The sequence below is a fragment of the Eptesicus fuscus genome, chromosome 12, assembly GCF_027574615.1.
Source record: "Eptesicus fuscus isolate TK198812 chromosome 12, DD_ASM_mEF_20220401, whole genome shotgun sequence".
Classification (NCBI taxonomy): Eukaryota; Metazoa; Chordata; class Mammalia; order Chiroptera; family Vespertilionidae; genus Eptesicus; species Eptesicus fuscus.
Window position 1 is genome coordinate 86,426,559 of NC_072484.1, and position 26,847 is coordinate 86,453,405.

General features: G+C 40.1%; 1 protein-coding gene across 5 annotated transcripts; it reads left to right on the plus strand.

Moving 5' to 3' along the window:
- Positions 1-274: 274 nt before the first annotated feature.
- On the plus strand, positions 275-25,611 carry C12H18orf54 (chromosome 12 C18orf54 homolog). Of its 5 annotated transcripts, none has more exons than XM_028155689.2 (9): positions 275-439; positions 3,536-3,864; positions 4,906-5,685; positions 5,829-5,976; positions 10,162-10,264; positions 14,658-14,789; positions 17,291-17,361; positions 24,402-24,443; positions 24,564-25,611. In XM_028155689.2, exons 2-9 carry the CDS (start codon positions 3,582-3,584, stop codon positions 24,706-24,708), a joined length of 1,704 nt encoding a protein of 567 aa, XP_028011490.1. In that variant the 5' UTR covers positions 275-439; positions 3,536-3,581; the 3' UTR covers positions 24,709-25,611. The 5 variants fall into 5 exon arrangements, with proteins under 5 accessions (XP_028011490.1, XP_054579919.1, XP_054579918.1 ...); XM_054723944.1 differs by having other exon boundaries at positions 24,402-24,453; positions 24,564-24,645; XM_054723943.1 differs by lacking the exon at positions 24,402-24,443.
- Positions 25,612-26,847: the final 1,236 nt, after the last annotated feature.

Below are 26,847 nucleotides of genomic sequence, written 5' to 3' on the forward strand. Positions count from 1 at the left end.
CCCGGAGCCGGCGGAGGGAGGCCCGGCCGGTCCTCTGCGCAGACTGGCCGCGAGCAGCCGAGACGGAGGTGGGAGAGGGCGCGCGCGGCAGCGACGAGGATGTACGTAATCCAGAACTCCCACCCCAGAGGGATGCGTGGGGAGAAACTACACTTCCCAGCAGGCAGTGCGACTTAACGCCCCGCGGCGCCGCGTTCCCCTCCGGCCCTCCGCCCCTCGGCTGGCTCGCCCCCGGCGCCCGAGCACCACGCAGGCGCGCCGCGAGCCGGCGCCATGTTGGGTCGGTTTGAAAGCCCGCGCGGGCGTCGCGCTCCGCTGTGACGGCGGAGGATGCTGCGAGCGAGCGGAGCCTGAGGCGCGGCGGGGGCTGACAGGGATGCTTTGTGGCGTCTCCCGCCGGGCTACCGGCCTGGGTTTTCGGCGGGCAGTTGTACGAAGTGTGCGTTTCTATTTCTCTCTAGTCTGGACCTTTGTCGGCGAGTTCGGCCCGAGAAAGCGGGGCAGGGGTTCCGAGGAGCGTCCGGTCCTTTGACAGCCCGAGGGGGGAAGGCTCCGGGACGGGCGGCGGGGGCGAAGGGGAAGACGCCTCTTGCGGGAGGGCGCTCGTTGAGTCCCTGCGGAAAAGGGACAGTTTTAGGGGGAGGACCGCGGGCCTGGACCGAGGGTACCCGGCGTGGGTCTCGGGGAATCGAGGTGTCCATTGAAGTGGGGGTGGGGGGTGGGGGCTTGGGCTTTGGGGGCCGTCACCCCGAGGATTTCGGTCGCTCCTCGTTCGCTCCCGAGGCGCTGATTCTCTAGCCGGAAGGATGGTTTCCGAGCAGCCGTGTCTGGTCGCGGGGATCCCGAAGGAAGGGCGTCTCCGGGACGCGGCCGGGCGGTTGGAGCCCCGCGCCCGGAGGAGACCCGGGAGGAGGCGGGGTGCTCCGGTGCCGGGGCGCCCGCCCTCCCGCTGGCCCGGCTCACTCGCTCTTCCTGGCTGCAGACCAGGCACACACGCCGGCCCCATCGGAGACGCCCCGGGGCCGTGATTTCTAGGCGGCGTCATTGATGGTGAGCCGTTCCCTTTAGGTACTTCAGACGGGACAGTGTGTTTTCCAGTCAAAGGTGGTTGACATTTTTTTTCATTCGTTTCACCTTCTGTTCGGGATGATGGGCTTCCGTATTTATGCAGATGCGGACGGGTGTTTATGGAGGAGAGAGTGAGATGGTTGGGATTTGCCTCCCAATGATCCTGGGGGAGAGGTGGGAGGGAAACGGACGTGTGGGTCTGTCGGGAATTGTTTGAAAGCAGAGTGGTAGCTGCAGAGGGGTTTGTTAAATACTTTTTTCTACTTTTGTTTACTTTTGGAAACTTTCCACAACGATGGTTCGATGATCGATTTTTATTGATTTATTTTTGCCTCCGGAGAATTAAAATAAGTGTTATTACCCACGTACTGAGGACCGTAATCCATCAACGGTGCCTTTTAGAGTTTTGTTTTTGAGGTTTTGTAAAATTAAAAACCGGTAACTTGTCCTGTGTTCGAATAAGGGAGAAGACGTTTGGTCAAGCTTAATATTCAAGCAGTATTAACGAGAAAATGGAAGCATCTTTAGGAAGTAGGGTCAAGAAAAGGCAAAGCTGACAGGGTAGCCATTCACTTAAAAACCCGTCACCTGGTACTGAGCGTCTTGGTTCCTAGCATCCGGGTTCCAGGCGTGCGATTGCACAATAAATACATCGTCTGCAGGGTGAGCTGTGTGCTCTCCACCTAGAGTCTCGTCTCCTTCGGTCACCGTGCATTTGACCCCTTTACCCCTCTCCTACCCTCTTCCCCTCAGGTACCCATACTGTTGTCTGTGTCTGAGTTTGTTTCTGTTTTCTGTTTTATGGCCCACATGTGAGTGATGACATCCTACGGTTTTCGTCCCTTTCTGTCTGACTTCCTTAGCTTAGCATGATACTCTCGCGATCCATCCATGTTGCAAATGGCGCTGTTGCACCTTTCTCACAGCTGAGCAGTATTTCATTGTATACATACCAGTCACCCACCCAAGGACCCTTAGGTGGTTCCCTGTCTTGGCTGCCGGGACTCGCTGCCTGGCCATTCGTTAGTGTTACACCAGCGGCACCGCATTCGGGAAAAGCAGAGGCTGAACATTACGTTCTGTTGCTGCTTCCACGGACCGCTTTCAGCTCTTGCAAAGGCAGTGGCACGGTTGAAGGCTGGGAGGAGGAGGTTTTACTCTGTCTTTACTTTCTTAAATGGAAAACTTGCAGTATTTTAAAGTCAAATTTGACAGTTAAGATTACATTGAAAGTTGTTATAAGTTAAAACATTCCCAAAATACAGCCAAAAGTTAAACATACTAACTTTATAATATCATAGCATGAATTAAGTTCTAGACATTAATGTTTTATTTTCAGTTCAGAAAATCCATTGATTTAATTTTAAAAGAATGTCACATTGTGCACTGAAGTAGTGCCTGTTCATTCTGTTATTTCTTAGGGCTTCAAATATCTTGTTATAATAAGGTAGACAGGAATTCAGCCAATTTTAATGATGCAAAAACAGTAAGATGAATACATTAAGTCAGTTTTCTAATTAAGTCTCCTTTAAAAGAGAGGTAGTCTGAATCTGTTTAATATAAGAATTGAATATAGTGAGGATAGTACCAAAAATGAAGGTCAGAAAATTATTATTAACAACTAGAGGCCCGGTGCACAGTCCCTGGGCCTGGCCTGGGCCCTCTCACAATCCAGGACCCCACCAGTGCACAATTGGCCAGGGAGGGACCAAGGGAGGGCTCCAGGGCCAGTCCCCATCGGCAGGAACCCAACAACAAGATTAGCTACTGACTGGTTGGAGTGTCTGCCCCCTAGGGGTCAGTGCACATCATAGCTAACAGTCGACTGGTCGCTTAGGCTTTTATAGAGATAGATGTTTTAGGAAAAGAGCATTTTGCACATTCATTTTATGGTATGACTTGTAGTTTATTTATATTTTGTTCTCAAGTCTTTTTGGGGTGAAGGAGTTGGCTAAAGTTACATATTGGCATTTGCAACATTCTCCACTGTTCCTTTTTGTTTTTAATACCTCATTTGATGCATTTAAAATTTATTGAGGACCTACTATCTGTAGTGCATGGTGGTAGGCTTATGAATTGAGAAGTATTATGTATAAGGGAATGTTAAGTATTGTGATGTCATAGAATATATCACCATAAGAAAAGACTGTGTAAATCAGTTGTTTTAGGACGTTTAAAGAAAGTGAGTACCCTTTCCTTGGTACTTTTCATGCATGTTCTCAGATAATCTTTGTATACATAATTCTAGGCACATAGTAAGTACTTAATAAATGTTTTCTGAACAAATGATGAAGGAATTCACAATAACTAAAATAAAAATCTACAATGTGTATTGCTTTTAAAGGATTTGTAGGTAATGGATTTTATTCTTTAAAGAAAATTACAAAAAAGTTTAAATATTGAATAATTTCTCTGTATATGGCTATTATTCCTTTTGGAACCTTAACCTTTTGTTTTTGTATTACAGTGGTTTCTAAGAGAAATGAACAGAAATAACCCATTTTGAGGAAGGCATGGCAAAACCAAATACAAAACACAGAGTTTGTTCTCGGGAATCTTCAGTATCTTCTCTGTTAGCAAGCTGCAGCCTCAGTGGTAGTAATTCCTGTAACCCTGATGTCTCTGTTCAGTATAAGGATAAACTGTACAGTTCTGCATCTCAGGCTCTACAAGCCTATATTGATGATTTTGATCTAAGCCGGATGTATCCTGGTGTAAGCACTGGAAAGATTAACATTGATAAATGTCCTGCTAATATGCCAGAATTCTCCAACTATATTTATAAACCAAACCATGGTATGCTTTTATTGTTTGTTTTCTTTTTGTCCACTGATTTAAATCATTTGAGAGATGTGTTGTAGTCTTTGAAATCCAGATGCTTTTTTTTTTTATTCTTTTGGGGTAAAAATTACTTTTATAATGTTGAGATCTGACTATATTTCTTAAAAAACTATATACTTATCTGGTACTCAGGAATTTTCAGCTAAGATCCCCTTGCAACCTTGGAGTGGAAGCTCATGAATTACAGCAGGTGGCTGATCCTAAGTCCTTAAGCCGTTTATTACAGCATTGTGGAAAAAGTGTTGACTTGGTGGTTTTAGTTTTCATTTACTAGCTTAATGACTTTAAGTGAATCTCAGCCTTTCTTAGTTTATGCTTGTTCCTACGCAATTGATTGCAAAGGATTATATTAGTCTTCCTGATCTGTATTCTATGGAACAGTTATATTCACACTACATTGAGTTTTTCCTTGATAAGGCTTTTATGAAGACAAATTTGGAATATGAGTCTGTTGATAACCAGTTACTGAGCACTTATTAGCCCTAGTATGGAAAAAGTTTGCATTCAAATCTTAGAAGGATATGGGCACTATTCCAGAAGAGAATTAGAACAGCTATTCGCTATCGCAGAGTTAGTAAAGAAAACAAATTATTTTTCACCTAATTTATTCACAAACTTTTCCAAATTATGTATTGGCAGCCATTACTGAGTGACCAATATTAATGTGAGTGTGTCAGTGGATTGCTATGTCTAGATGAAAAAAGTTGAAGAAACAGTAAATTAAAGAACATGGAAAAAGTCAAGAAGTTGTAGAGATGAGGGTAGAAATTAGTTAAAACAAATTGATATGTGAGGGGAAAAAAGCACATTCTATTTCGTCAACCTATCCCATTTATTATTTTAATCAACTTTATTGAAGATCATGAGAAAGTGGCAAAAATGGTTCTTTAATTCTTTTTTTTTCTTAAATTCTTAATTCTCATTTACTGTTGAATATTTTGAAGTGTTTTTATATGTGATATGGGAAGATAAACAGAAGTATGCTTTGTTTTTCAGCTTTTGAAAAATTTGATCACAAAGAAAGCTCCTTGTCCTTATCTTCTAGAAGACGGACTGTTAATGACATAGACTCCATTAGCCTCACAACTGATGATCTGTTAAAACTTCCAGCAGATGGATCATTTCCTTTTACTTGTGTTGGACCAGGTCATCAAATTACCAAGAAAACTAAGAAATGCATTGGAAGACTGAGTTTATCGGACACTGAAAAGAATCAAAATTTTCAAGAGCCCTGCATTGCCAGGAGCAAGGATTACTTAGTTACTCCTGTTGTATATACAAATATAAATGGAAAGCAGTGTCGTAAGCTAAAAAACTTAAAACTTGTGAATAAGACAACTAAATGCACTTCTGAACCATCCTTTTTAAAGAAATCATCTTTCAAGGACAGTTCAGAACGAGATCTTGAGAAGAATTACCCACGATGGCTCACTGGCCATAAATCTGACCTTAATGTTTCAGGGATAACTAGTATACCTGATTTCAAATATCCAGTCTGGCTCCACAATCAAGACTTGCTACCTGACACAAATAGTCAAAGTATTTATAAAGTATTTAAAGATGAGCAGTGTTCCCCAAGACATAGTTATCAGGCACAAAGAACTTCTCGACCTATGAATAAATTAGATTGTTTTGAATATTTTGAACCTTCAAATATTTCAGATTTCTTGAGTGGTGATAAAGGATTTGTTAATGAATATAAATGTGATTCTGAGCATAGCCAATGTCAGTGTGAGAATCCACTTCTTCCAGGACAATCCAAAAAGCCATTCAATGGTAATTGTTTTTTGTTTGTTTTTAAGAATCAAAGAAAATGCTGTAAATTTGACCTAATATCTAGGAGCTTTTATGTTACATTATTGATGTAATGATCAGATTGTATATATTTTTTTCTTAATTAATGTAGTCTTTTAAAATAGGTGACAAAATTGAATTACTTATCCTGAAGGCCAAGAGAAATCTAGAGCATTGTACTAAATTACCGAAGTCTATGAAACAGGATGATAGTCCTTGTTCATTAGATAAACTGGAAGCAGAAAGATCGTGGGAAAATGTTCCTGTTACTTTGTAAGTATGTTATTAATGGAAAAGTCATCTAAGGTCATTAGTTTTCCATATGAAAACTATATGAACATCTAATTTATTTTTATATAACTTAATTATAACTAGCAATGGTAATAACATGGTAATTCTGTTCAGTGTTGCTTTGCTTGATACTATATTTTTCATTTGTTACCACAAGATCGTGGGTTATGTAACTTAGTTACATTATGTAACTTTTGTCTTTGTTTCATGTTCCTTTTGTTGCATTACAAAATATTGATATATGTTTACTATGAGGAATTAGAACCAAAAGCAACTATTTTGTAGGAGGAGGAGGGCTATGGAAGTCTTGTTACTTTCTACTATATTCTCCATAATTTCCAAGATTATTTTCATTTGTATATTTAACGTTTCAATTACATAGTTTCTCAGAATAATTTAAGAAGTGTTCACCTAGATAACTGTGAATGTGAACTTAGAGTAAGGATTAGGAGTTTAGATAGGAAAGCTTTTTTTAGTGATATTATTATATCTAGACTTATTAGAAATGCGTTCTTGGTAACCCTATATCCTGCTTTAGTTTCTGATATTTATTCAGTTATCTAAACTTTTATTTTGTCATAGATGGAGTTTATTAGTTACTAGAGGCCCGGTGCACAAAATTCGTGCAGGGGTGGGGTGGGGAAGTGTGTCTCCCAGCCCAGCCTACACCCTCTCTAATCTGGGATCCCTCTCAATCCAGGACTGCTGGCTCCCAACTGCTCGCCTGCCTGCCTGCCTGATTGCCCCTAACCGCCTACCTGATTGCCCCTAACCACTTCTGCCTGCCAGCCTGATCACCCCCTAACCACTCCCCTGCCAGCCCGATTGCCCTTAACTGCCCTCCCCTGCTGGTCTGGTCACCCCTAACTGCCCTCCCCTGCCAGCCTGGTCACCCCTAACTGCCCTCCCCTGCAGGCCTGGTCGCCCCCAACTGCCCTCCCCTGCAGGCCTGGTCCCCCCGCAACTGCCCTCCCCTGCCAACCCAGTCACCCTAACTGCCCTCCCCTGCCAGCCTCATCGCCCCTAACTGCTCTCCCCTGCTGATCTGGTCCCCCCAACTGTCCTCCCCTGCAGACATGGGTTCCCCCAAACTGCCCTCCCCTGCAGGCCTGGTCACCACTAATTACCCTCTCCTGCAGGCATGGTCCCCCCAACTGCCCTCCCCTGCAGGAATGGTCCCCCCCCCCCAACTGCTCTCCCCTGCAGGCCTGGGTCCCCCCCAACTCCCCTGCAGGCCTGGGTGCCCCCCAACTGGCCTTCCCTGAAGGCCCAGTTGCCCCCAACTTCCCTTCTCTGCCGGCCTGGTCACGCCTAACTGCCCTCCCCTGCAGGCTTGATCGCCCCCAAGTGCCCTCCCCTGCTGGCCATCTTGTGGTGGCCATCTTGTGTCCACATGGGGCCAGCCATCTTGTGTGTTGGAGTGATGGTCAATTTGCATATTACTCTTTTATTAGATAGGATGGATCCTTTTTTGGTTACTTTTCAATTGAATGTCTTTATTTATTTATTTATTTTTAAATGTGTGCACTGGCTACAATACTGGTTTGGAATTCCAGCTGTCAGTTCTTCGCTGAGATCTTGTACAAGTTTTGTCTACTTTGTATAATTCTACTTTATACAGGGTCTTGTACAAATTCTTTTGCTTTGGCGTTTTTGTGTGAGGATTCAATTGATTAGAAAAGAAATACAAGATACTTAAGTCAGGACGTAGTAATCTCGTAAATTGTAATTAGGTGATTATTCAAAATACATTTTTTTTTGTTTGTTTAACTTTATTTTTCAACTAGAGGCCGATGCACGAAATTTGAGCAAGGGGCTCGGCCCTCGCAGCCCCGGCTTCATCTGGAAGGACATTGGCTGTCCGGTCTAATTAGCATGTTATGCTTTTATTATTATAGATCATTGGTTCAATAATATTTTTTAAGTGAGTTTGCTCTAATTTTTAAATTTATCTTTATTTCTTTTTAGAAATATATATATATTTATTGATTTCAGAGAGGGAGAGGGAGAGAGAGGTAGAAACATCAATGATGAGAGAGAATCATTGATTGATTGCCTCCTGCACACCCCATACTGGGGATTGAACCCGCAACCTGGGCATGTGCCCTTGACTGGAATCGAAGCCGGGACCCTTCAGTCCGCAGGCTGACACCCCATCTATTGAGCCAGACCAGCTAGGGCTATCTTTATTTCTTAATTTCTCTTTATCAGTTGTTCTATGTAATTGTAGATTACCATAGCTGCAATACTTTGCTTTCAGTTGGAACCCAAATGGGTGAGCAAATAATATCAGAGGTATTTAAGAGTAAAAATTTTAATGTCGTTTATAATTAGATAATATAACTTCTGGATAGTATAATTATTATTATCAGTGGTTTGGCCCAGTACTTTGTATACAGTAGTTGATGTTTAGAAGATTGGGTTCATATAGTGATGGGTATGTTTATATATAAAATTAATGATGGATTGTGAGATGAAGGAATAGACCTAGCCTTAGTATGACATTGACAAATTATTATCAATCTGTCATAAAAAAAAAAAAATTGGCCCTAGCTGGTTTGGCTCAGTGGTGGATAGAATGTCACCCTGTGGACTGAAGGGTCTCATGTTTGATTCCGGTCAAGGGCACATGCCCGGTTTTTGGGCTCAATCCCCAGTAGGCGGTGTGCAGGAGGCAGCCAATTAATTATTCTCTCTCATCATTGATGTTTCTATCTCTCTCCCTTTCTCTCTGAAATCATTAAAAAAATATTTTTTTTAAAAATTGACCTGGATGTACTCAAAGTAATATACTAAAAGATGGAGTACAACTGCAACCAGATAATTGCTTTTTTTGTTTTAATGGAAAATTCCAAACAAATACAAAGTAGAAGAGTAGTATAATGAATCCTTATGGACCCAGCACCCACCTTCAATAATCAGGTAAATGCTTTTGATAATGGTGGGTTGGTGTCCAAGCTCTTATAAAGATTGGGGGGGAAAGACTACTTGAGAACAATAAAAAGCTGAGTTAAAAATCAAATGAGTCAATAATGAAGTGCTGCTAATTAAGAAAAATTATCATTGTGAAATTTACATGTTATAAAAAGATAGATATCTGAGTACTTGAGTTAGAAACATCATATATATATATATGTACATATACATATATATATGTATATATGAGAGAGAAAGATAGAATGAGTTTATTCTCTGTGACTAACAGAATCTGGTTTGGGGAAAATTCTTACTTTTGCTAGGGATGCCCCTTTTCCTGCTACCCCTTAAATTAAGAAAAAATTAGTATTTATTGAGCATCTATTAAAAGTACCAGGTACATGGGGTTAATTTATGCAATACTTCTGTGAGATAAGTGGGACTACAAATGTAGAAATTGAAGTTTGGATAAATAAGTTATGTAAGGTCATATAGTGACTGGGATTGGGATTTGAACTCAGGAATTATAATTTCAAATTTGATTATTTTTTCACTCTAATCTGTCTTCTATGTTAATGCCAGTTCTGGAGTGAGACATCTGTCCTATTGCTTTGACATGGCAGAGAGTATAACTGCCATCCCTGTAGAAAATCTTATAAATTTGTGGGAGTTTTGTGTATTATCATTGGGTAACAGTGTTTAATTGGAAAAATGTACTGCTTCTTTCAAACAAGTGAACTTTGAGAGCATAGCCTATAGTTAAAGGATTATTTGTTTAGTTGAAGACTGATGTCTTCAATTCTTTAAATATATTTTATTACTGATTTCAGAGAGGAGGGGAGAGGGGAAGAGAGAAACATCAATGATGAGAGTGAATCATTGATGAGTTGCCTCCTGCATGTGCCGCTCTGGGGAATCAAGCCTGCAACCTTGGCATGTGCCCTGGCTGGGAATGGAACTGTGATCTCCTGGTTCATAGGTCAACGCTCAATCACTGAGCCATGCCAGCTGGTCCAACCTTTTTTTTCTTAAAGCTTTAAAGATGAAGCAAAGAGATAGAGAGGGTTAGATTCTGGTATAAATTCAGGAAGAAGATGAGAGAATTATCAAGCAACATCAATATGAATCATATCTATAACAGTTATTTCTTGGTCACCATTTATATTTAAATGATAACCATTCAATTATATAATGCCTAATTTTTATAAATTGGGAACTTAATTGCTATCTTGTCTCTTAAACCCTATGTAGTAAGTCTCCTGTTCCTATTAACTCTGATGACAGTCCTCAACAAGCTTCAAGGACAAAGTATGCTAAAAGCTTCCTTGAAGACTTTTTAAATGATGATGATCAGGTGGGTGAAGTTAAATCTTTTTAACTTATTAAAAGACTAGAGGCCCGTGCATGAAAATTCATGCACTGGAGGGCAGTCCCTCAGCCCAGCCTGCCCCCTCTCACAGTCCGGGAGCCTTCAGGGGCGGGAGGTGACCCAGCAATCAGGGGAAGGCAATGCCCCATCAAACTGCTGCTGCTGCCACTGCCAACAGCTAAAGCCGCAAGCCTTGGCCGGGCCTGGTTACCTAAGCCTTGGGCAGCCCTGGGTGGCTGGGCAGCCACCATCCGAGGCTTGCCTGCACCTCGGGCCATCCCTGGGCGGCTGAGCAGCCGCCATTCGAGGCTTGCCTGCGCCTTGGGCTGGCCCTGGGCGGCTGCGGGGGTGAGGGGACTGGGGGACTCTAGAGGCAGGCACACAGAGTGGCCGGGCCTGCCTGGGGGCGGGCCTGGCCTTGCCATGCACCTGCTGCCCCAGTGGGGCTGAGGGGACGGGCGCCACCATCTTGTGGCTGTGAGCGCTGCCATCTTTGAGGGCAGGACAGTCAATTAGCATATTCCCTCCTTATTGGCTGTGGGCATAGCTATCTTTGAGGGTGGGGCAGTCAATTAGCATATTCCCTCCTTATTGGTTGTGGGGGCCGCCATCTTTTGTGACGTGTGATGGTCAATTAGCATATTTCTTTATTAGATAGGACTAGAAGCCTGGTGCAAGTACTCATGCACCAGTGGGGTTCCTCAGCCTGGCCTCTGCCTTCTCACAATCCAGGACCCCTCAGGGGATATCGGAGGCCCAGTACACGGTTTCGGCCTGATCCCCACAGGTCAGGCTGAGGGACCCCACCAGTGCATGAATTTGTGCACAGTGCCTCTAGTATGCATATAGTATCTTTGGTTAATCTCTTCCCGCTCTCCGCCTTCCCCCCTCCCCTCTGAGATTCATCATTCTGTTCCATGTTTCCAAGCCTGTGTATTGAGCGTCTGCCCCTGTTGGTCAGTGCGCATCATAGCTACCAGTTGAACAGTCACTTAGGCTTTTATATATATAAATGTTTAGCCATTATACTTAACTGAATCTCTTCACCAATAAGAGCACACTTCTAATATTCTTTTTTTTATTGTTTAAAGTATTACATATGTCTCCTTTTTCCCAATTGACACCCCCTCGGCCACTCCCACCCCTGAGGGCAAGCCCCCACCACCCCAGTGTCTGTGTCCATTGATTATGCTAATGTGACACTTCTAATATTCTTATGCTAGTCAACAATTTCCTCTAGATTTGAAGTTTAAATTATACACATATTTACTGTCTGTGTTGAAATATGTTAAATGACAAAAATCTTAAGAGGACTATTTGCCACTTTGTGGATAGTTTTCAGGACACAGTAACGCATGTGTATATGTAAAAATAATAGGTTGGTAAAGACTTTTAAAAAAAGAAGTTTGAAAATAACCATTACAGATTCTTTTAAAAGAATCCTGAACACCTTATGTAGCTAAGTGCTATTGCCTTCTTGGGATGTAGATAAGATCAGTGCTAATTAAGTTATGAGTGTTTTTTAGGTAGCAAGGAATGTGTGGCCCATGAAGAGATGGAAAACATATTCTGTGTGTCAAATATATTTAAAAGAGAATACTATATTTAAAATATAGTTCTTGCTCACCTGATAATCAGCTCCATTTACACACCTGAAAAGAGCAGGTTGACTTACCTGCTCTCTGGGGATGTTTTAGTTCTAAAAACCTTTGATTTTTTTTTTATTTCTTTTTTTTTTTAAATAAATCTTTATTGTTCAGATTATTACAGTTGTTCCTCTTTTTTCCCCTCATATCTCCCCTTCACCTGGTACCCACCCCACCCCATGCCCTTACCCACCCCCACTGTCCTCATCCATAGGTGTACAATTTTTGTCCAGTCTCTTCCCGCACCCGCCACATCACCTTCCCCCCGAAAATTGTCAGTCCACACTCTTTCTATGCCCCTGATTCTATTATATTCACCAGTTTATTCTGTTCCTCAAGATTTTTTATTCACTTGTTGATAGATATGTATTGGTTGTTGCTTTGTTGTTCATAACTTTTATCTTTACCTTTTTCTCCTTCTTCCTCTTCTTAAAGAATACCCTTCAGAATTTCATATAATACTGGTTTGGTGGTGATGAACTCCTTTAGCTTTTTCTTATCTGTGCAGCTCTTTAATCTGACCTTCAATTCTAAATGATAGCTTTGCTGGGTAGAGTAATCTTGGTTGTAGGTTCTTGCTATTCATCACTTTGAATATTTTTTTGCCACTCCTTTCTGGCCTGCATAGTTTCTGTTGAGAAATCAGCTGACAGTCGTATGGGTACTCCCTTGTAGGTAACTGTTTTTCTCTTGCTGCTTTTAAGATTCTCTCTTTGTCTTTTGCCCTTGGAATTTTAATTATGATTTGTCTTGGTGTCCTCTTTGCATTCCTTTTGTTTGGGGTTCTCTGCGCTTCCTGGACTTGTAGGTCTATTTCTTTCACCGGATGGAGTAAGTTTTCTGTCATTATTTCTTCAAATAGGTTTTCAGTATCTTGCTCTCTTTCTTCTTCTGGCACCCCCATAATTTGGATGTTAGTACGCTTAAAGTTGTCCCAGAGGCTCCTTACACTATCTTCATATTTTTGGATTATTTTTTCTTTTTGCTTTCTGGTTGGGTGTTTTTTGCTTCTTTGTATTTCAAATCTTTGACTTGATTCTTGCGATCCTCTAGTCTGCTGTTGGATCTCTGTATATTATTCTTTATTTCAGTCAGTGTATGCTTGATTTCTAGTTGGTCCTTTTTCATATCCTTGAGGGTCTCACTAAATTTTTCAGAGGTTTCTAGAAGATTCTTGAGTAACCTTATAACCGTGGTTTTGAACTCTATATCCAGTAGTTTGCTTTCCTCCATTTCTTTCATTTGTGACCTGCTTCTTTGTCTCAGCATTTTGGCTGCTTCCCTGAGTTGATAGAGTGGCTTTGTGTGCTAGGTGTCCTTTGGGCCCAATGGCTCAGCCTCCCCAGTTACCTGAGGTGGACACTCTTGGTGCACCCCTTTGTGGGCTGTGTGCACAGTCTTGTTGTAGTTAAGCTTTGATTGCTGTTGGTATCACTGGGAGGAATTGACCTCCAGGCCAATTGGCTGTGAGGAACAGTTGTGTCTACAATGGGAGAACTTCTGTGCTGGAGACACCCTTATGGGGCAAGATTTGCTTCAGTAGGGCTTTGGCGCTCACTGAGTCTGCCCCCTGAATGTGGCTCTTGTGGATGTGAAGATTTGTAATCTGGATGGTATCACTCTGACCACTGGGTACACTGGCTCTAGGATCTCCAAGGAGGTGCAAAGTCAGCTACTGCCTGAGGCCACCCAGCAGGAGCTACAGAGAGATCTGCAGATTCCTCTTCTTTTTCGCGGTTTGGGGTGCCCAGATGAGGCCCAGCTGTGAAGCAATGCAAACTGCTGTCCAGCCTTGGGCATTCTTTTGGAGGCTCTGGGGCTCTCTGACCCGGCTGCAGTTTGTTAGGTTTTAGATTGCAAAAGGCCAGGCCATTCATATGCCAGTGCCTCTGTGCACAGCTTGGATGGGGTTGTAAATTGGTTGGGGCGGGGTCTCAGGGAATCACCAGGGCAGAGCAAACAGCAGTGGCTGACCATCAGCCCTGCCCTGAAGAGGTCCCCAGGTCTCTGTGTCCCGCGGCACCGGCACTGAGCAGGAACAATGATCGTTGCAAGCACCTCTGAGAGAAAGCCGCCCTCGTGTTCCGGCCCGATGCCAGACACTCCAGTTTCTCCCTGTGTGAGTCTGGGTCCCCAGAGTCTTGCCCGGAACTGGAGTTCAGAGCAGTCGGGAGCTTGTATCTCCCTCCTGATTGAAAAAAACAACAGCGTACCCAGTTGCCAGCCCCTTTCCACGTGCACCTCCGCACCTCCTCCCAGTCTCAGTGCGCTTTTCTTTTTCCTTCTAGTTGTAGAATTTCCACTCAGCCAGCCTTCCCGTGGTTCTGGATGATATCTGTTTTGCCTTTTAGTTGTAGTTTTGATGTGGTGCGCGGCAGCAAGTTCAGGTATTTACCTATGCCGCCATCTTGGTTCTGAAATTATTTCTTCTAAAAATCTTTGATTTTAAATGTACTAAATGAATGCATTGCAAACATAAACAAATACTAATCATTTTGAAAGAGCAAAAACTAGAAAGGATATGCCACACTGTTAATAATGATTGTCACTAAATAACTTCATCTGGGAACTAGGGAAGGGAAAGTGATAAGTTATGCACAACATTTAAAAACACTCTGTTGACATGTATTGTTAGGAATTTTGCATTAATTTTGTATTGGGGAGAATATTACAAAATATAACTTTTTGCCCCCAAATTTGGATGGTTAATTGATCATCCGTTTTAACCTCAGAGCTGTACTCTGTCTGGAGGAAAACATCATGGTCCTGTTGAAGCCCTGAAACAAATGTTATTTAATCTTCAAGCTGTACAAGAAAGTTTTAATCAGAATAAAACTATGGAGCCAAAAGGAGAGATTAAACAAGTAAGCACAAACTTGATTTATGAATTGGGATCTGTGAAGAGATAAGATTTCTTTCTAGATCCTCTTTAGTTGGACCTCTTGTTTTATGTTAATAAGCAGAACACATGTTGTAGAGTTGGATTATTCTTTTTTTTTCCCAGAAACTTATTCACATTGAATACTATTAGATTTCTGCAGTTGTATATCCATGAATGGGTTGTTTTATTTAGCTTATGGTTATAAATACACCATCTTATTTAGATATGATGATATCACAACTATGGTATGAACGGATTGTAAAAGTAGTTTTTTAATTCCCTACAGAATTATTCTGTGTACTCCAACTTGTATTTATAAATTGGGGAGATCTAGAAAACCTTTTTTTTTTTTTTAATCCTCACCTGAGGACCTTTTCATTGATTTTTTAGAGAGAGAGGAAAAGAGAGATAAACATCAGTGTGAGAGAGAAATATTGATTGGTTGCTGCACCTGCCCCACTTGGGGACTGGTATCAAACCTGCAACCCAGACATGTGCCCTGAGTGAGAATCAAACCCAAGTCTTTTTAGTGTGTGGGACAACACACCCACCCACTGAGCCACACCAGCCCGGGTGAAAACGTTTCAACATTACACTTCCCACAGACCTTTGTCATCTGAAATTTAATTTGGTGCCATGTGTTTACTGACTTCTGAATACAGTTATGTAAAGTTTTATTTTGAAAACACTGAATTTTCTTATATTTCTTAGGAATTTGGAAATCTGTTTCTGCTTTGGCTACTGGTCTTTAGGGGTTGATTTTTTTTCACAATAATATAGTGTTTATGAATATATTCTTATTCATAACTTGGGAGAATATTTATATAATCCTAAGTCTGATTAAATTCTAATTCTGCCACTTACTAGTTTCCGTTTTCTCTTCTGCAAAATGAGGTTGTTAAGCCCTAGCTGGTTTGGCTCAGTGGATAGAGCGTCAGCCTGTGGACTAAAGGTCCTGGGTTTGATTCCAGTCAAGGGCACATACCTGGGTTGTGGGCCCGACCCCCAGTAGGGGGTGTGCAGGAGCCAGGCGATCAAAGGTTCTTTCTCATCATTGATGTTTCTATCTCTCCCTCTCCCTTCCTCTCTGAAATCAATAAATATATATATATTTTTTTAAATGACATTGAGAAATTGAGACAGATTACCATATTTTCCAGCGTATAAGATGACTGGGCATATAAGATTTTCCTGGGTTAAAAAGTCGTCTTATACACCAGAAAATACGGTATATTGGACTATATTGATGGGATTAGATATAATGGATTATATATATTGGACTACCTTATTTTCCGGCGTATAAGACGACTTTTTAACCCAGGAAAATCTTATACACCCAGTCGTCTTATACGCCGGAAAATACGGTATATAAAGTACTTATTATAGTGCTTGGCACCTGATAAAAGCTTAATAAATATCTTATCCTATATAATAAAAGCCTAATATGCTAAGTGTCTGGTCGCCCAGTCGGCAGTTCAACCAAACGAAGCGTAATTTGCTAAGGCCACTCAGTTGCTCGCTATGACGTACACTGACCACCAGAGGACAGACAGTCAACCGATTGACCAGTTGCTATAACATGCACTGACCACTAGGGGGAGATGCTCTGACCAGTAGGTTAGCCTCTGATGGGGTCCAGCTGATCGGTACTGAGCGAGATGGGCTGGACATGCCCTGGAGCCCTGCTGTGTTCCCTCCCCAGCTGGCCAACCTCCTGCTTTCCTCCCTGGCCCCGATTGTGCACCAGTGGGGTCCCTCGGCCTGGCCTGCGCCCTCTCACAATCCGGGACCCCTTGGGGATGTCAGAGAGCTCGTTTCAGCCCGATCCCACAGGCCAAGCCAAGGGACCCTACTGGTATACGAATCCGTGCACCAGGCCTCTAGTTAATAAAATAATTGCCCTAGTAATAAAAACATTAAAAAACTTAAATAGTAATACTTAAATTATTTAAACATTAAAATACATAATAAATATTTTTATTGTCATTGTTTGTTTTGATATGATTATTCAGTAGAGCTTTCTGAAATTTAGTTTTCATTACAAATGAGTAGATTAACTCTTGGGATCTATCACGGCTTGCTCTTTGGAGTTGTATTTCTTAATTTTTCTCTTTCCATTCTAATGATCATAACATTAACATAAAATGTGTAATTTATTTTTCTTTCCTTCTCCTTTTAAACATTATTGAGACAAGACCAAGTTCATTATAAAATCATAATTTCAAGCCAAGATTTGATTTTGTATTGGACATAATTTCAAAGCATACTTTAGGACAATTAAAAGATGAATCTAAATATAGTTATGTTATTTTTAGAATAAAGAGAAAAAATATGTAATACTTTACTGAAAAATTTTTGCTAGAATTATTTCTTTGGCAGTAAAGACTTTTTACTGTTCTTTTAAGTCACATATTAGATAGCATTTATGATTATAATTATATAGTATTTTCAGTATTTTGTTACATTTGGTCTTTTTAATAATAGGTTTCAGAAGATGATTTCTCTAAATTACAATTGAAGGAAGGTATGGTTCCTATTACTAAGTCACTTCAAAAGTAAGTATTCTCTAGTAATTTCTGAATATGTTATGGGTACAAATCTATTTTAGCCATCTCTTAGATTGAAATCAGAAGGTTACAGGATGGAATTAAGTAGTTATAAGGATATTAAACTTCTTGGAACATATTGTTTAATCTTGAAGTTTTCTCTTAAACCTGTGTTTTTCCCTATTTAAAATATTCTTAGGACCTAATGAGATAACCTTAGACACCTAAAATATAATGATGTGAATGGCCTTAATTGATGCTCTGAACAATTTCTGAACAATAGCAACAATTTGAACCTAGTATTGGTGTGGATGTCCTGGAAAAACAACTTGATCATGACATGTATTTTCATATATTCCCTCTAGAAGAAACATAATAATCATAAATAATTCATTATTTTACCTATACCCAAAGAAAACTAAAGTAGATATAATGTTGTGGATATAAAGATAATCTAAATGCCCTAAAGGTGTTAATCCACCTATTTTCTTAGTTAAATTGTCTTAAATTAAAAATTGGGAACGAATACACGTCTTTCCTAATTGGCAGAGGAAGGGTATTTATTTATAGGTTTGGTTGTATGAATATAAAGTGCCCTCAGAAGATGGTATACTGAGCTTAGGAAAAGCTAAAATGAAAATTTTTTACTTTCATAACACCATTTCTCTTGGCTATACACAGTGTTGTATCATGACCCTTAAATTGATGTTTTCCCCATTAGCCTGTTTTTTCACCTTTTTAGGAAAAAATAATTATTTCCTTCTACAATTTTATCCTCCACTTCTCTAAGTAAATTATTTATTCTCAGTAGGGCAGATAGAGGTTGAATGACAGGAACTGCCAGCTGATTGTGTAGCCAAGGTAGGGAGACTGAAGATTTCATTTCTGCTTAACTCTTTTATTCCTTCCCATCATACCTCACTCCTTCCCTCTACTTCCCTCCCTTCTTCTTTTTTTAAAAATATATTTTTTCTTATTGATTTCAGAGAGGATGGGAGAAGAGAGAGAGAGAGAAATGATGAGAGAAAAATCATTGATTGGCTGCCTCCTGCATGCCTCCTGCTGGGGATCAAGCCCACAACCCGGGCATGTGCCCTTGATCAGAATCGAACCTGGGACCCCCTCAGTCCACTGGCCGACACTCTATCCACTGAGCCAAACTGGCCAGGGCTCTTCCATTGTTTTTTAAAGGTATAAAACAAAGTACATAGGACTAAAAAGGAACCAGTTATATTGAATTATAGTTATGAAAATATTAAAACAAATTGCTAATTACATTTAAAATACAGGTAAGTTAAAATTCATTTTGTAAAAACATAATTAATATGAAAGCCTTTTGCATCGCTTGAATAAAAGCATTAAATTATGTCATGGTCTTTTACTTATTTCTGAACAATAAAGAGAATAAAGAGAAAAAATATGTAATACTTTACTGAAAAATGTTGATCAGCAAACAATTAGAGAAAGAAAATATTGGAAAGCATTGATTTCTGGATCACCAGTGATACCTCACTGTTCACTGAATAAACAACTTGGCTTAAAGTTGTCTAGTGGTTGACCAGTTATGTCATATGAAATTTGGATGTAGACAGAAAGACTTAGATAACATATGTTCTAACAGTTGGTTTGATACCTATTGTAATTTTATAACTATCATATAATTGTTATAATTTTGAAGTAGTGATGAGTTTAAATGTGATTTTGATACTCCTGTAATGATTGTAATGTGACATGAAAATATCTCCAATTTCTGTGGCATATGAGGTCACAGATTTGGTCTGTTGCTTACATGCATAATGGAAAGAAATTCTAATTTATAGGTGGTATTTAGTGAAAATAAAGATGAGGATGTTTTTTCTCTATCCATTTTCATAGGCCCTTTAAATCCAAGGGGTCTGGCCATTGGGGTTGTGAGTAAGATAAGACACTAGTCACTTGCCTTTTTCTTTCTCTTGAATCACAAGAGATAATAATACACCTGAAAAGAAAAAGGAAGATAAGTCCCAAATATATTTGCAAATTATCTTTTTTTCTCAGATCTGTATGCCTCTAGGAAGAAAATAATTCTTTAGGTAGAGAGATGTACTATAGGATGTAGAAATGATAGGGTCTAGTTAATTTTTACCTCTGATTGCTTAGTAACTTTGGGTGAGTTATTGTCATTTAGTTAAAGCAAATAAGAATCTCAAAAATTAACTAAAGTTGCCAAGGGTAGCAGAATCCAATTTCTTCTTTTATCTATCCTATATAATAAAAGGCTAATATGCAAATTTTCCCCTCAACCAGGAGTTCGACCAGTAGGCAGGCCGGCCAATCGCCCATGGCCCCTCCCCCTGGCCAGGCTGGCTGAACCCCACCCATGCACGAATTCATGCACCGGGCCTCATACACACACACACACACACACACACACACAATTATCTCCTATATAATAAAACCCTAATATGCAAATTGACCCAACAGCGGAACGACTGGTTGCCATGATGCGCATTGACCACCAGGTGGCAGATGTTCAATGCAGGAGCTGCCCCCTGGTGGTCAGTGTGCTTCCACAGGGGGAGCACCACTCAGCCAGAAGACGGGCTCACACCTGGTGAGCACAGTGGCAGTGGTGGAAGCTTCTCCCGCCTCTGCTGTAGGCAGGCGGTAAGGAGCAAGGGGTCCGGACTGTGAGAGTCCCAGACTGCGAGAGGGATGTCTTACTGCCGGCTTAGGCCTGATCCCTGGGGGGAGTGGCCTAAGCCGGCAGGTAGACATCCCCCCAGGGGTCACAGACTGCAAGAGGGCACATGCCGGGCTGAAGGACCCCCACCCTCCCGTGTACAATTTTTGTGCACCAGGCCTCTAGTGTATATATAAAAGCCTAATATGCAAATTGTCCCTGCGGGAGTTTGACAGTGAGACTGGGAGTTCGATCGCTCGCTATGACATGTGCTGACCACCAGGGGGCAGCACGAAACAAAGGGAGGCCCTGGCCAGCAGCTAGCAGCTGGGGAAGGGAGGCCCTGGCTGGCAGCCAGAAGGAAGGCCCCGATCGGCCCTGATCGCTAGCGAGGTCAAGGGACCCTCCCCGTGCACGAATTTCATGCACTGGGCCTCTAGTTGATTATATTTGAGTAAGTGTCTAAGAAAGAGACACTTGGTTGAAATAGATATAATGCAGTAATTAACACTAATAGTTTTCTCCACCTCTTTATCCTGGGTAAAGTAGAAGGTGTATTTTATTTAATATACATTTATTGAACCTGTGTTAGAGACTATAATAGGTTGTTATAGTAACCACCTTTAGCTCATCTTAGAAATTAACCATTAGAGATTACACGTTGTTATTTGTTTTTCTTGATCTCTTATTTATCAGAGATCTGAAATATGGTTGACATTTTCTGAGTGGCCCTTGAATCTGAAGGATAGGAGAGGGAAAACTGGGACAGTATTTTCAGAGGAAGATTGGAAAAAGCTAAAGGCCTCTCTCTTCCTGGTTTGTTTGAAGAATGACTGAGTTTTCTCCACGGATACTTGACCTGTAATCTTAGCTTCATTTTAGCGAAAATCATGTTGTTGGTATAATACTACATTATTCAACATAATTGTCATTTGTTTCCTCCACGCTCAATAAAAATTAGTTTTCCTCAGAACTAACTGATCCTTTAGTGTTTTTTTATTTTAGCTATCTTGAATGTACATGTAAAGGATAAACTATACACATTATTTCTGAAATGATATACACTGTTGTGAAAATTACTTGAAAAAAAAATGTTTTGTTACGTGTGATAACCTATTGTTTCTTACTAAGCTTACTTGGAAAACTTTCCAAAAAAAATCTTGGAATGTCAAAAATAATTTTTTAAAAGTAAATGTTTTTATAGAATTTTAGATGAATTATTTGAACCCTCAATTATTCAGTTATCAAGATTTTATAAAGGAAAAATTCTCAAAGTTTGATATTTGCTATTCTATAAATTCATTTCTCTTACTAACTTTGAAGTTAATAAACAATGTAATCACCATTTCTTGCTGTCTGCGTTGCCTATTCAGTCCTTAATATTGGTTTATAATGTGTTTTATACTTTTTAATGAAGGGCTTTGCACCATTTATCTCGCCTGAGGGACCTGGTTGATGATACCAGTGGGAAACAGTCACCGAAAATGTGAAGAGGAAAATAAAAGTTTAACAAATAAATAGTCACCACAAAAACAAATATGTATTTTTTTCCTATTGCTTAAAATGGCAGAATAATGATAAGCAATACACTATTCTGATTGGTTCAATTATTATATATTTAAAAAACAAACTTGAAAGTGTCTGTAGGTTTTGTGACCTATCCTCATTTTATGCCAAAATACCAGAATGTGAACTGGAAGGACCTACACTATTCTATAGTCCGACTTTGGTCTTCAGGCCAGCAAATGTCTAATATTCAAAGATGGATGATTTCCGTTCTTGAAGCTCACGTGGACCTAACCTTCAGCATCCTCGCCGTTATCGTCTAGTTCTGGATTAAGAAATTCTTCCTGGTTTCTATTTAAAATCTCTTAAATGGAATAGACTTTTTGTTACAGTTAACATCCACTTTTAAGGAACTTAAAGGAATATCAAAATTCTTGTGTATCTTATCCATATGGAAGTATGTTACTTTTAAGTTTTGTAAATCAAATATTTAAGATATGTTGTATTTGCAAATAACGTTAATAATGGGGTGGTTCATTGTTAAAAGGAATATTGCTTTATGTTGTGTAATCCAAGAGAACTTGGTTTAATTAATGCTTTGATTTGATTCTCTAAAAGGTAGTCTTTTTTTTTTTTTTAAGTTTTATTTTAGAGGGAGAGAAAGAGAGAGGGAAACTGATTTGTTGTTTCGCTTATTTATACATTCATTGGTTGATTCTTATATGTGGCCGGACTGGGATCAAACCCACAACCTTGGTTATCAGGACAACGCTGTAACCAGCTGAACTACCTGGCCAGACTTAAGATAATCTTGATATTACTTGACAGTTTACAAAACATTTTGTGGGGGGATATTTGAGAATTCGATATTTTGATACTAGATTATTTACCAGATTTTAGTTTGGGGGTTAACTCAAATTAGTAGAAACTATGAGATCAGTGGCCAATTGCTTTATGAAATTTTATAACTAAAGAAAATGAATATGGGGAATCAGAAAGTAATACTCTATTTTAAAGCTACTTTGTAAGAACTGAACTTTCTCTAAAGCAGACTGTAGTCTAAAGTTTGTCTCTACCTGGAAGTGAGCAGAGCTGTATTCTTGACCACAAAACTAAGAATTTAAGTTATAAAGTATAACTAACGAAGCATATGAAATTAAAGAATATCTATGTATACAAATGCTACAAATTAACTCTTTACCCCGTGGCAGCATCCTTGCCAAGTAGCTTTATTGTCAAATAGGAAATTCTAAATACATTAGGTCAGATAATTTTTTAATTTCTCTAAATGTAAAGCTCTATCTATATAAACTCTTTGCTATAGAACTTACTTGTCAAAAATGTAGAGTGAACCCTGTCTCTTTTTTTTTTCTTGGCCAGTGAGCCAGTTGTCAGTGTTCTCTGTGCTCAGATTGAGAGTCTCTTGCCTCAGTAAGTTTGTTTGGTTTACTGTGTGGAGGTACCTGCCAGGGACATCTGTTTTCTTATTATCTTATGGTCTTCTGCTTCTCAGCTAATAGTTTGCACCCAGTCAAACAGGCGTTATTTTGATGATTTAAAAATGTGGTTTAGCTGTTGCAGGTTTTTAGCAGGTGAACCTCAGGTGGATCTGGGCTGATCATGCTCCAGGCTTAGTGAAATCCACTGTTAGACAAATTCTGAAGAAGGCAGAGAAGATAGAGTCATCACGTAGCAAACTTCTAATTATATTATATATGCTGATCAGACAGTATATACTTAGAAAGCATCTCCAAAGGGATTATGGGTAATGACCGAATGGCACTGGTTTGCTTACTGCCCCATTTGCAAGAAAATATCTCCAATACTAAATAAGATAAAGTCTGCTTTAAAATTTTATGTTATAACTAATATTTTTAAGAAACTTGATTATATTTAATGGAGTACATTTTTTGTTAAATATGGAAGTTAATCTTCTACCTGAAAAGGGAATAAATTTATCATAATTATTAATTTCAGCCTTTAAAAAAATATTTAGGAGAGTCAACTAAGAAAAAAACCAAATGATAAGTGTTCAAGAAATTTAAAAATTGATTTAATTTATTACATGTTAAATATTTCAGTTTTTGTTGTTTTTGCTAATGCTCACTGAGGACATTCTTTCCATTGATTTCTAGAGTGGAAGGGAAGGGGAGAGACAGAGAAACATTGATGTGAGAGAGACATATAGAATGGTTGCCTCTCAACCAGGACTAGGGATCGAACTTGCAACCCAGTTACATGTTCTTGACTGGGCATCGAACCTGCAACCCTTTGGTCCAAGGGATGTTTGCTCTGTCCACTGAACAACACTGGCCAGGGCTCTTTCAGTATTATAAAAAATTATTTTCTTTTGTTCATGGATTTTTAGAGAGAGAGATGTTGATATGAGAGAAACATTGATCGGTTGCCTCCTGTACGCACCCCAACCAGGGATCGAACTCACAACCTAGGTATGTGCCCTGACCGGAAATCAAACCCACCACCTTTTGTTGTACAGGATTGACACTACAATCAACTAAGCCACCTGGCCAGGGCTCAGTATTTTTTATTTTGAGATTTCCTGGGGAAAAAGGGAGACTACAGTATTGACTGCTGAATTGGGAATTTAAAGCAGAAAATGAGAACAATTAGATTTTAAAAATTGGATTGGGAATATAAAATTTTATCTTTTTTCTCAGGTATATTAAAAATATTAAGTAGAGAAAAATTTAATAAGACATTAAAATTTTTGAATATGAAACAAATTTAACCTAATTCCAAAAGTTATTTGAGATCAAGGGATAAAAGTGTGATGTATATGTGATGACAAAACTCAACTATATTTTCTCTGTTATCAATAAGAACTCTACTTTTAATTTTTTTCTGTGATAATTTATTTCAGCTTCATGGAGATTTCTGACCAAATTGAGGAACTCTCTCTTGGGTTTGTTTGAGTTAATTGTCTTCTCTTTTTATGTTATTTCTTGTTGAAATTTCTATATGTGGATGTTTTTGGTATTTTGTATTTAATGTTTATGATACTGTCTTGTTAAATTACATATAGGTATACCAAAATGTGCCTGAAGATGAATCAGGACAAGATTCCTTTCTCCCACCTGTATTTTGAATACATACAATTACTCATAGATTTGGATTATTGTTTTAAGTTTTCCTGTCACACCCTTCACTGTGTCTCAGAACCTATTTGATGGAAGTGCTATCGTGAAGAAGTGAACTTGCCAAAAGGCACGTGGCATGAAAGCAGACAAAAGCAGTAATAGGCCAATAAAATTGGTCATTTCTTAACAACTGAAGTTTCTTCAAATGTGGAAGACGGTGTGTCATTCTATTCCCTCTATCAGTTGGAAATTTCACACATGGGCCGGTGTTCGTTTTGTTGTAGAAGACCGAAGAAACCCAAGCGACGCTTAGAGAAATGGAGTCACACAGCTTTATCACACCGGCGGTCTCAGAGGCGTCGCCTCCAGAGTCCGAGCAAACCAATATGGTGGAAGCCCTTCTTTTATCCCCTTTTGGTGTCTTTGTCCCCCAAATATGGACGGGGACTTTGGACCTTTCGTGGGCTTTGCAAGAAGCCCTATGGGTTGGGATGGGGGTCTTGAGATCACATCTAAGGGCCTGGCCTGGTGCCAGTGCTGATAACCCCCTTTGGGGGTTGTGTGTTGCTCATGGTTTATGGCCTCTGTAAAATGTGAGCATTTAGGTAACAGGTCTTGCAAGACCAGATTGTGGAGGAAAGTGACTTATAGGTTATCAAGAATGTACAGTAGGTTACTGCACAGATTCAGATTGCTAGCCCCCCAAACATCAGGGTTACATTGGCATTAGCCTTAGCCTTCTCAGTTTGGGGTGCAGTGCCTATCACAATGATTGGGACAAACCTAGGCCTAAACCCGAACACATTGTAGAGCAATAATTGTCAGATACTTTTCCTGTGATATTTGAAGTTACTCCTTCCTACTTCTCTGCTTCCTTTCTTTTTAAATAGTCATCAGTGGTCAATAGCATTTTCCTTTTTTAACAAGAAAATCTTTGCTTTTTACCCTCCCAGTTTACATTATTGTTATCTTGATGGGACTTGTCTGTGTAACAACCTTTCTCACAATGTAAAAAATTTAATAAATGTGTATATATGTATGTATGTATACACACATATATAGATATATAGATTTCAGAGAGGAAGAGAGAGATAGATACATCAATGATGAGAATCATTGATCGGCTTCCTCCTGCATGCCCCACACTGGGGATCAAGGCCACAATCCAGGCATGTGCCCTGACAGAATCAAACCATGGCCTCATGGTTCATAGGTCGATGCTCACACTGAGCCACGCCAGCCAGGCAACAAATTTCACTTTGATCCGTCCTTCAGCACCTTAGCTGAGACTGGTCCAGTGGCCTCCTCATACCTGTTTAAGCCTTAAACCTTTCTCCCTGCACTTTCAGCCCTTACACTGAAGACGGACTGCTGCACACCAACCACCACTGTGGTTTATTTAATCAAATATCTGCCAACTAAGTGCTCAGATTCTCCCAGACTTTCCATGGACATAGTCTCAGCTTTGTGTATATTATTCCCATACTCCAAACACTCCGTTTTCTTTCACTTAGGTTATCTAAACTCCAGATTCTAAACCATACTCTGCTATTTCTTTCAAGCTCTGACCTGTCACATCATTTATATTTTGTTCCTTTTTTAACTTTTTAAATATTTTTTATTGAATTCAGAGAGGAAGGGAGAAATAGAAACATCAATGATGAGAATCATTGACTGGCTGTCTCCTGCATGCCCCCTACTAGGGATCCAGACATGTGCCCTTGACTGGAATCAAACCCAGGACCCTTCTGTCCGCAGGCCTACGCTCTATCCACTGAGCCAAACCAGCCAGGGCTGCCTTTTTTTTTTTTTTTTTTTTTTTTTAACTTGAGCCGCGAGGATCTGGCTATTTGTTGGAATGAGAACCCATGAATTCACCCACACCTTTTGCCAAATCCCATGGCTTTTCACAGGTCTTTATTCTCGCAGCTTTTGACAGCTGTCCATTTTCTCCTTAAACCACCTGTCACACCACTGCCTGCATTGCCGGAAGGATTGTTGTAAATTCCTCGTTGCCTTGAGTCATTTAACCTACCCACCAACATAGGTACAACTTCTACACTTTGTGCCTCAGCAACAAATCTTATCCAGCGAAAGCCCCTGTGGAAGCAAGAATTTCTTCAAATTTAGTGTCATTGTAGGTCAAGATGCAAATTCCTCCCCAATTTGCCTAGATCTGGTGTAGGTGGACTAAACCAGCCTTTTCTCAACACGTTCAGATCCCGGTTC